Source organism: Crinia signifera, chromosome 12 (genome assembly GCF_055691185.1).
Source record: "Crinia signifera chromosome 12, ASM5569118v1, whole genome shotgun sequence".
In the NCBI taxonomy this organism is placed as follows: domain Eukaryota; kingdom Metazoa; phylum Chordata; class Amphibia; order Anura; family Myobatrachidae; genus Crinia; species Crinia signifera.
The window spans coordinates 9620321-9632108 of record NC_139228.1 but is presented as its reverse complement, the minus strand read 5'-3'; the positions used below and the strand labels follow the sequence as shown (position 1 = coordinate 9632108).

The 11788-nt window shown below is 46.8% G+C and overlaps 1 protein-coding gene across 1 annotated transcript in view; it reads left to right on the top strand.

The window, feature by feature from the left end:
- Positions 1–3316, top strand: part of MLLT11 (MLLT11 transcription factor 7 cofactor) — a 5351-nt gene extending 2035 nt beyond the window's left edge. Inside the window, exon 2 of the mRNA XM_083167872.1 lies at positions 1533–3316. Within this exon, the coding sequence (XP_083023998.1) occupies positions 1536–1757 (222 nt within the window). The 5' untranslated portion in view covers positions 1533–1535 and the 3' untranslated portion in view covers positions 1758–3316. The remainder of the gene's footprint in view (positions 1–1532) is intronic.
- The last annotated feature ends 8472 nt before the right edge of the window (positions 3317–11788 follow it).

Sequence of the window (11788 nt, the reverse complement as noted above, 5' to 3'; positions counted from 1 at the left end):
GGCGGTATTTCATGCCCTAACATCCACTAGGGCGTGGTGGGAGAATAAAATAGTGTGCCGAGCTCAGCAAGCCATGCGAGAGGACGCGGTGCACTTTAACCAGTGTCCATGTTGACTGTGTCAACATTCGGGTAAAAAAAAAGTATCAACATCGGGCAGCCCAGCATCGCACCCCTGGGCTATCGCCATTCTGATATGGCGATAGCCCATTGTAGCCTATGGCTACACATCGCACTGCCGAGCAGGGCAGTGCGGTCAGAGAGGTCGGCGGGGGTCAGCGCATAACCGCGCATGCGCAGACCCCCCGGCTTCCGGGTCAGGGCTTCGCAGGGAAGGGCTCCTTTCGGAGCCCTGTCCCAGAGTCCCTATATTGATACATCTCGGCGGTATCAGATGATACCGCAATGCGATGTCATCACGCCGGCATCGCTATATAATGATAAATGCGCCCCAGTCACACAGGATAGCGTGCTTATCTTACATTGGAATCTATCACTAGGAATCATAAGATAAATTCCACCCTACACCCACTTCTTGTCCATGGTGCTGACGCTGAGATTTCTAATAGGGAGTGTCATCATTGCCATTAGTGACTTGGGGGGGGAGAAAATGGAGTAAAAAACAAAACAGGGAATTGTGTGTGTTTATACTTAGAATGGGGCTTACTCTTCCAACATAGTGCATGACATATGGAAACCAGACATCAGGCAATTCCCTGGTCATAAAGCAATTCTGTACCAAAAATGGAATCTGAGGGGGAAATTCACGTTGCGATAGCAGAGTGCGATGCATTTTGTACTTTACTATGGTGCTGTGCGATGTTGCACTGTATGCGATGGGATGCAATGTGTAATCTGTACGGTGCTTTCTTAACATTAATATTTAATTCTTAACATGCAATATTTACCGATTCTGCCTGGATCACCGATCATCTATGTCCCCGATCGGTGCTTTAACTACCAATCAGCAGCATCAGCAGGACAGGGAATCAGACCTTACAGTAGGTGTATGGGTTTCATAATCAAGAAGCAGCATGCCATGTGTGTCACCGGGGAAACTGTCCCATGAATATTGGAACCAGTACGTTTAGGAAGAACCGAGTGTAACTTTATTGTCCCTTTATAACATAGGGCCTTATTTTGGTTCATTCTTTCTGACAAAATCCTTCTTAGATGGGCAAAACCATGTGCACTGCAGGGGGGGGCAGATGTTACTTGTGCAGAGAGAATTAGATTTGGGTGGGGTTTTACTTCAAAGTGAGATCTATATTGCAGTGTAAAAATAAAGCAGTCAGTATTTGCCCTGCACAGAAACAAAATTACTCACCCAAATCTAATTCTCTCTGCACATGTTACATCTGCCCCCCCTGCAGTGCACATGGTTTTGTCCATCTAAGAAGGATTTTGTCAGAAAGAATGAACCAAAATGAGGCCCATTGTGCGGTAGCATAGTCTCTATAACTAATGTCCAACCGGGCCCCACCCTACTAAGCTAATGTACCTAACGGCCCTTGCATCTTCTCTCTTTCCCAGGTCATGTTGGACACACTAAGCAGCCAGTATGACTCGTTCCTCTTCTGGAAACTGCCCATCCCGGAGCTGGACCTCTCCGAGTTGCAGTGCTTGGGCCTGGAGGACAACAAGAAGACCTCCAAAGACGAGGTGCAGGATGACCGCATCCTGATGCAGTACAATGCCTTCAACTTCTGGCGGGCACCTATAGCCAGCATCGATGCCTTTGACTTTGAGTTACTTTAAAAACCAATCAACCAACCAATCAAGGCCTAGTTGTATTATACCCGCCTTTCAAACACCGACCACTTATAATGCTTAATTATTTATTTATTTATTAGTTCTAAGACCCTGGAGGTTTCATTATGAATGTGTTGTTCGCATCTATTATGCTTGAAGCACTTATATGTTGTTTTTATCTGGACATATTTGCTGACAGCCAAAAATCCAGTATTGCGTTTTGCCAGGGGCGAGACAGCGGCCTGCCGGGCCTTCTTTCTGCCTCTTCAGCAATGTGTCCTGCGCTTGATGGGAAGCTGGGACTAGCTTCTTGCTAGGCCCCCGGAATATGGCGATATGTCTCTTTAATGTCAGATAGTGGCCTGTTACCTAAACGGAAACCACCAATTTATATATGGGAGGTATTGGTGCATGTTTAAAGTAATGAACTCACACAACTGATTGTATTGGTTACACACACACACACACACACACACACATATATATATATATATATATATATATATATATATATATATATATATATATATGTACTGTGTATTTATGATACTGGGGGTCTGATTGTGAGCTGGATGCAGCAAGCTGTGCATCTGTTTACCTGCTTGGTAAACGGAGCATACACACACTCCGTGATGGGTGCAAGAGATCTGTCAGAGACAGGTAGGCCCATTTCTATCCGCTCGTTCTACCAGAGTGTGGGAATCAGGCGGCACACCCGCCACACTGCCATGAGAAGGGTCTGTTGCCTGCCACTTGGAAACGTCTATCTTACTCAAAGAGGCATTCGGATCTCCAGAGTACGGAGCAAGGGCAGATAACCCCGAGACCTGTCCGCGTCAGGCCCCTAGTTTGGCTACAGCTGCTCTTAGTAAATGTCTCCTTGAGACATTAACTAAACCTTGTAGCAAAAGTGACACCTGCAGGTTACAAAGAAGAATGTAAAACGGTTAATAGGTGGCGTTTACCAGAAATATAATCCATATAATACAACCTGAATACAGTACGGATAAGATTTGAGGTTTGATGTCTAGCTAAGTGGATAAGTGGGTATGTTTCCCATAGCAACCAGTCATATTTCAGTTGTTCTAGCCTGTATTATGTAAATGATAGCTGGCATCTTATTGGTTGCTTTGGGGAATGCATCCTATTTCCCTTTAAGTAGACCGCCATGATATGTTTTTGAATCAACCATATTGCACACTTCAAGAATGTTATAATGACGTATTTATTAAGGCATGGCGATAGTAGGTGGGTGGAGCTATTGAGGCGCAAGCAATATTGGGGAGCTATGAGGTGCAAGCTATATCGGGGAGGTATGAGGCGCGAGCTATGTCGGGGAGGTATTCAGTTTGTCTGGAACAAGGCAGGCGTCTGCAAGAACATAACTCAGATCTGACTGGTTACATTGTGGCTTCTGGAGTCATTTAAAGTTTGTCTTTTAAATTTCACTTCACGTCATAGCTGGGTTGTCGGCCACATCCTCCAGTGGTAATCAGGTGACACCATGCGCATTTGTTCACAAACCACCTGCAACTTGCTCTGCTACAAATAAAAGGTCTTATTTGCGACTGCCTCAGTGTCTCGTTTTCTTTTTAACGATATTATAGCGCAAATGTAGTGAAAACCAGAGGCAGAACTCTGGGAGGCAATGGAGTCATCTGCCGCCGGGCTCCTACTCCCAAGGGGGCACCTCTCCTCACCCTGGAAGTTTAAATCAGTTATTTAAAAGCCAACGATATTGCTTCTGTGGCTGAGTTCTGAATCTGTGTGTTTCTGAACAGAAATATATATGTTATATAGGTTAAATAGGGTTGTGTGTATATATGTGCGTGTGTGGGGGGCGCACCAATATATATCTTGCCTCCGGACAACTGGAACTAACTTACCCCACTGGTGAAAACATAGCACACTACTGATACAGAGTGAGTGGAACGTTTTTCGGAACCCTGGGCAAAACTCCAGCTTACTGCTGTGTTAGGGTGGTGTCCAGTATAGTCTAGAGCACCCACCTCAGATTCTGGGGCCGCTAGGCAGCTGCCTAATGGTATATACTCAGAAAACGGCGTACGTCCTTATCTGCAGAACGTCCCTCTCAGCGCGGGATTGTCACGCTTACATCAGGACAGTTGGGAGGTGACACCAGGACACAAGATGAATACAGCTACTGTAGCTTTAACAACAGAATTTGAAGGTAGTCTGTACACACTGCGCATTTTGCTCTTAGGGATGTGCATTTGGGGTGCAGATACCCATCTCCCTGCACCCTTCCCATCTACCCCATCTGCAGTGCCACATGGTTTCACCAAAACAGAATTTCTCTTTATCTTTGCACTTGTTTAGTTTGCATCCAGCCCTGAATCATCGGAAGATAATTCTGCAAATCTTGTTTCTCATCCCCCTGCTGGAGAAAGCCGAAACTTCCGCACACCCAACGCTCATTCCCGTGGTACCTTACAGCTGCATGCTTCTGGAAGCCGCCGTCCATGCTTTTTTGTTAATTATATAATTGCGTGGGAGTCTCTGGGAGTAAAATACACAAGCCCTAAACTATCCAATCTTGGCTGCTGTAACAAACACTAATGCCAAATGACGCATGGAACTGCGCCACTGACTGCAGCTGGCAACATCCACTTACATTCAGGAGGAAATGTTTGCGTAGCTTGGTTTAATATTTTATAAGACACTGTATTTTTTTATTTTTTTTACTTTATTCAGCGGCGTATCACACCAGTGGTGTCTGAACGGTGGCACCAGTTTCCATAGTAACAGACAGGCTGGATATTTGCATTTTCACCACTCTGTGGCGTAAAATGTGATTTTTATTTTTGCTATCAAAATAGGCCCGATTCCATGTACCTATTAAATACTAGGAGAGCAGACAGTGCGCCAAATGTAACAGCCGACACGATTTGCGCTATCCTGCGCAGTTCTGGTAAGATCGTAATTTTAAAGTAGCGATTAGTTTAAAGGTTGGTTTTGTCTTTATACTAATGGCTGCTTTAAATCTAGTAATGTCCTCATACTGTGAACGACATATCGCGTCTGCTGTGCCGCACAGCCAATGGCCAATATATTTTCTGCTATATCAGCGCATCTGGACTTTCCAGAACCTCAGGTGAACGTGTGGAGGAATCCCATCGTAGAAGTTCATCACCTGAGATTTGCATTAAGGAAGATACTTACGTATACTAGGAGCTGGATTTGGATTGCTGTGCAGTAGCCGGATAGGTAACACTGACAGTACAGATGTACAGAACACATACAGATATATGCTAGATGTGCCCTGGGTATTATAGACACAGGGGACAAATATTTGCTGAGCAGCACAACGCCTAGGCAGCCATGAGCGGTGCCACTGGTCATTGCAGCAGCCAGGTAGGTAACAATACAAGCAGAGACCGTACAGTTATCACACAGGAAACACATACCCGCCGAGCTGAACAACGCCTAGGCAGCCATCAGGGGCAGCAACACAGACCGGGACATGATATGTCAGTGCGGACAGGGCTGCATGTAATAGAGGCAGTGATACGATGTGAGGAGGGGAATGGGGGCAGCAGGAAGTCACAGACTGAGAGTTATGTAGTGGGAGGAGCAGGGTCCCCATCAGCACAGAGTATATCAGGAGATGAGTGATGTGTCAGTGAGGACAGGGCTGCATATGACAGGGACAGTGACATGATGTGAGGAGGGGAATGGTGGCAGCAGGAAGCCACAGACTGAGAGTTATATAGTGGGAGGAGCAGGGTCCCCAGCAGTACAGAGTATATCAGAAGAAGAGTGATGTGTTAGTGAGGACAGGGCTGCATGTGACAGGGCAGTGACATGATGTGAGGAGGGGAATGGTGGCAGCAGGAAGCCACAGACTGAGAGTTATATAGTGGGAGGAGCAGGGTCCCCAGCAGTACAGAGTATATCAGGAGAAGAGTGATGTGTTAGTGAGGACAGGGCTGCATGTGACAGGGGCAGTGACATGATGTGAGGAGGGGAATGGAGGCAGCAGGAAGCCACAGACTGAGAGTTATATAGTGGGAGGAGCAGGGTCCCCCCAGCAGCACAGAGTATATCAGGAGATGAGGGATGTGTCAGTGAGGACAGGGCTGCATGTGACAGAGGCAGTGATACGATGTGAGGAGGGGAATGGGGGCAGCAGGAAGTCACAGACTGAGAGTTATGTAGTGGGAGGAGCAGGGTCCCCAGCAGAACAGAGTATATCAGGAGACGAGTCATGTGTCAGTGAGGACAGGGCTGCATGTGACAGGGGCAGTGACATGATGTGAGGAGGAGAATGGAGGCAGCAGGAAGCCACAGACTGAGAGTTATATAGTAGGAGGAGCAGGGTCCCTAGCAGCACAGAGTATATCAGGAGATGAGGGATGTGTCAGTGAGGACAGGGCTGCATGTGACAGGGGCAGTGATATGATGTGAGGAGGGGAATGGGGGCAGCAGGAAGCCACAGACTGAGAGTTATATAGTCGGAGGAGCAGGGTCCCCAGCAGCACAGAGTATATCAGGAGATGAGTGATGTGTCAGTGAGGACAGGGCTGCATGTGACAGGGGCAGTGACATGATGTGAGGAGGGGAATGGAGGCAGCAGGAGCCCAGACAGAGTTATATAGTGGGAGGAGCAGGGTCCCCAGCAGCACAGAGTATATCAGGAGATGAGTGATGTGTCAGTGAGGACAGGGCTGCATGTGACAGGGGCAGTGACATGATGGGAGGAGGGGAATGGGGGCAGCAGGAAGCCACAGACTGAGAGTTATATAGTGGGAGGAGCAGGGTCCCCCAGCAGTACAGAGTATATCAGGAGATGAGTGATGTGTCAGTGAGGACAGGGCTGCATGTGACAGGGGCAGTGACATGATGTGAGGAGGGGAATGGGGGCAGCAGGAAGCCACAGACTGAGAGTTATATAGTGGGAGGAGCAGGTCCCCAGCAGCACAGAGTATATCAGGAGATGAGTGATGTGTCAGTGAGGACAGGGCTGCATGTGAAAGGGACATTGACCTGATGTAAGGAGGAAAATGGGGGCAGCAGGAAGCCACTGACTGAGAGCTATATAGTGGGAGGAGCAGGGTCCCCCAGCAGCACAGAGTATATCAGGAGATGAGTGATGTGTTAGTGAGGACAGGGCAGGGACATGATGTGAGGAGGGAATGGGGCAGCAGGAAGCCACAGACTGAGAGTTATATAGTGGGAGGAGCAGGGTCCCCCAGCAGTACAGAGTATATCAGGAGATGAGTGATGTGTCAGTGAGGACAGGGCTAGATGTGACAGGGGCAGTGACATGATGTGATGAGGGGAATGGGGGCAGCAGGAAGCCACAGACTGAGAGTTATATAGTGGGAGGAGCAGGTCCCCAGCAGCACAGAGTATATCAGGAGATGCATAATGTGCTGCGCTTCAACGTAAATTAGCAAACAACTAATGTTATTTATACTGTGTGTTTCCTATTTAAGTAGATTTTTTGTAAACAAACATTCTTAAAATCCCAGGCAACGCCAGGTATTCCAACCAGTAAAAGGCAAAAAACATTGCTGGTGGGATACCAATAATAAAATAAGTGGACAAACAGAAGCTAATCCTGTCCCTCACCCATAAATAAACCCATGTATGACATACAAATCAATTTACAGAATAGGAAACTTTTGACACTAAGGGTACTGTGAAAAAAATTCTCATGCTCTAGGGTGCCGTGATTTTAAAAAGTTTGGGAACCACTGCCCTAACCCCATGCTGTACAGCGCTGTGTATGTATGTATGTTCCTTCACCCTGTACAGTATGTAACCTCTATACCTTGGAAATACATATATGAGGACTGACATGGAACATGCACGATATGCAGCATAGACAAGAGTGCTGAAACAAAGGTTTATTGCTGTGGGAGGGAATGGGGGTCTTGTTGGATGGAAATCACTAATTGCACCATTGTTGAGCTGGGCACCACTGGCAAATATTTAACCTCTGAGGGGTCCTCAGCCACCAGATGCCGGGGGCTGTGGTATGACTGGCCATCTAGCGAGCACAAAAAAAAGCCCCCTGTGGGCTCACTGCACTTAGCACAGGTTCTATTTTCTCTGTATGGCAGACATGGACGCCCATGAGGGAGAATAGCTCCTATCAATCCCGACTGAGGTAGTTGAACAGTCAGGATTTTGACATTGGTATAGTGACCATCAGCACCAGCTACCAGGACATACTCTTCTGACATTTCCCTCACTTTGCCTTTTTGCTTCTAGTTCCTGACTCCGGGCTTCACCATATGGTCTCTATGTCAGGGTTCCCTACTTCCAGCCAGTACAGTGAGGTGCGGGGGGCGGGCCCACTTACAGGGTGGGATGGGGGCATGGTGGCCGGACGGATGATAAGTGTGGGGAAGCCTGCCCTACCGGCGGGCCGGGAGGTTGACCCAATTCCCGGGACCCTGCTCTATGTCTGTGATGTTGTGGCCCAGCAGGTGAGAACACATTGGCGACTGAGCCATACTTGCCTACTTTTGAGAACTAGTTTAAGGGAGATTATAGTTGGTAGTAGAATTTTGCACAGTGCCCGATTGAGGGGTCGTGTCATGTTCCATCAAAAGGGCGTGTCTAGTTCCATATATGGAGAGTTTTTGAAAAGAGATTGTGTCACATAGAAGTGTGCGTGTGTACTGTTACATCTGAGAGGAATATTTTAAAATGACTTATATACAAATGTAGGTGAGCCCCAAAGCAGCTATTAAGAGCTACTGTACTTGGTAAAGTGCTGGGAAATGGTGCTGATGATTCAGTGTAAATGTATCTGTCTCTCATTCCTTTTTTACCCAAAAATGTAACAGTGTAATGTTGGCTAGGTGACATGAGGGAGATTGCTAGACTAATGAGGGAGAGAGGGAGATTGCTGCTATGTCAGGAAGTCTGCAGAATGCAGGACGGGAGGTAACTATGATGTAACAGTGTAATGTGGGCTAGGTGACATGAGGGAGATTGGTAGACTAATGAGTGAGAGAGGGAGATTGCTGCTATGTCAGGGAGTCTCCTGTAGAATGCAGGAGGGGAGGTAACTATGATTTAACAGTGTAATGTGGGCTAGGTGACATGAGGGAGATTGCTACACTAATGAGGGAGAGAGGGAGATTGCTGCTATGTCAGGAAGTCTGCAGAATGCAGGACGGGAGGTAACTATGATGTAACAGTGTAATGTGGGCTAGGTGACATGAGGGAGATTGCTAGACTAATGAGGGAGAGAGGGAGATGGCTGTTATTTCAGGGAGTCTCCTGCAGAATGCAGTAGGGGAGGTAACTATGGTGTAACAGTGTAATGTGGGCTAGGTGACATGAGGGAGATTGCTAGACTAATAAGGGAGAGAGAGAGATTGCTGCTATGTCAGGGAGTCTCCTGCAGAATGCAGGAGGGGAGGTAACTATGGTGTAACAGTGTAATGTGGGCTAGGTGACATGAGGGAGATTGCTAGACTAATAAGGGAGAGAGGGAGATTGCTGCTATGTCAGGGAGTCGCCTGCAGAATGCAGGAGGGGAGGTAAATATGATGTAACAGTGTAATGTGGGCTAGGTGACATGAGGGAGATTGCTAGACTAATGAGGGAGATTGCTGCTATATCAGAGAGTCTCCTGCAGAATGCAGGAGGGGAGGTAAATATGATGTAACAGTGTAATGTGGGCTAGGTGACATGAGAGAGATTGCTAGACTAATGAGGGAGAGCGGGAGATTGCTGCTATGTCAGGGAGTCTCCTGCAGGATGCAGTAGGGGAGGTAACTATGGTGTAACAGTGTAATGTGGGCAAGGTGAACTGAGGGAGATTGCTAGACTAATGAGGGAGAGCGGGAGATTGCTGCTATGTCAGGGAGTCTCCTGCAGGATGCAGGAGGGGAGGTAACTATGATGTAACAGTGTAATGTGGGCTAGGTGACATGAGGGAGATTGCTAGACTAATGAGGGAGAGCGGGAGATTGCTGCTATGTCAGGGAGTCTCCTGCAGGATGCAGGAGGGGAGGTAACAATGATGTAACAGTGTAATGTGGGCTAGGTGACATGAGGGAGATTGCTAGACTAATGAGGGAGAGCGGGAGATTGCTGCTATGTCAGGGAGTCTCCTGCAGGATGCAGGAGGGGAGATAACTGTATGTTTTACCTGCATGCAGTGAAGATCTAGTGAAGCGATACCGACGCGCATGAGCATGCATGGCAGCAATATGTACTTCTTTTCTAAGCGATCAAGTCAGATCGCATAAAAATAGCCTAGGAATCTTTGCCGATGCCGTTTTTCTGTTCATATCTATATACTGTACTATACATATGGCTACTGTGACTCTCTTTAAACCTGTGAGAATTTGACTACATACAGGAGATGTTTCACACAGATAAAATATATTTCTCTGGTAACAGTAGATTTTTTGGTACTTAATGTTCTTTGTGGCCACCGCTACGCCAGTTACATTAGCCACTACATAAGGATTTTCGTTGAGGGAACCGTTACAAATCTGCTGTGTCCACGCCACCATCTATTACCTTAAGTAAAGTTGTGTCAAGCGAAGCGAGCCACCGAGCCCGCAAGGGGACAGTGATGCTTAGCAGTCCCACGTAAGTTCTGTAGCGTAAGCGGTGGCCACAAAGGATGAGGAAGTACCGATTCTATATATTACTAGGGAGAATCGGGTCTTTGCGGAAAAGGTTATTACTACAAACGTTCTGGCGCATATTTCTGATATTACCGCTTCATAAAGCGGTATGGTAATACGCATAACCTACAGTGTGGGAAATTTACGAAGATGTGTATTCTACTTCACATGTGATGTTGCTATGGGCAACCATTCAGAATCTACTTCTTATTTAGGTACTTATTTTTCTAGCACGGCGCCCACGATATTCAGTCGTATGGCATCTTATGTATTGTATCGCATCGCATGCCATATACCCGCATGCGATGCGATTTTAAATTGTATAAGCACCCTAATTGTTTTTTTTCAATGTGAAATGCCCCCCCCTATATGATTTTTTATTGTATAAGCACCCTAATGGTGGCTTACAATGTTAAATGCATCCCCACGCCACCCCCACTATCAATGGCAAGCCGAAGTGTGGCGAGCGGCGGCGGTACGCGTCCTCCAACCTTTTCATACCCCCACTATCCACGTCGGAGTGGAGTTGATTCTATATAGTGTAGAGAGCGCAGGGGGATGCATATTACTTTACATGTATTCCACGGCCGCTTGCCACGCTTCGGGCTTGGTGGCTCGCTGCGCTCGCCACTCTATCCAACATCAACTCCACGCCGACGTGGATGATGGGGGTATGAAAAGGACGGAGGATGCGTGCCTCCGCCACTCGCCACACTTCGAGCTGGCATTGATAGTGGGGGTGCTTTTAACATTGTAAGCACCCATTATGGTGCTTATACAATTAATAATCTTATAGGGGGGACCATTTAACATTGAAAAAACCCATTAGGGTGCTTATACAATTTTAAATCGTATACCATTGTATATAGGGTGACCAACTCATCCCTTTAATCAGGGACACATATTAATTACACAGGTTCTGTGGCAGTTTAAAACCAGGTGAAATGGAGTCTTGAGGTGTGGCAGTTTAGAACCAGGTGAAAGCCAGCCACAGAACCTGTGTAATTAATGTGTCCCGAATTAAAGGTATGAGTTGGTCACCCTAATTGTATATGGCATACAATGCGATGGTATACAATTTAAAATTGTATAATATCGGCTGACATCGCATCGCATACCATTGTATGCCTTATGGTATACGATGCGATGGGCGCCGTGCTAGGAAACAAGTACCCTTATTTATTTAGGACCCTCTAGAAGATAATAGACAGGATCTGATTGGTTGCCCTTAGCAACATCACATGTGAAGTAGAATACACATCTTAGTAAATTTTCCCCATTATATCTTTAAAAATAGTCTTTCGCTGGGTAACTATGATATCAGCCAATGCTGTCAGCCATTGCTAATAATACTGTTTGGATTATACATTCATGTTTGAGTTATCAGTGTTAGAGGTCTTTCATCCAACACCC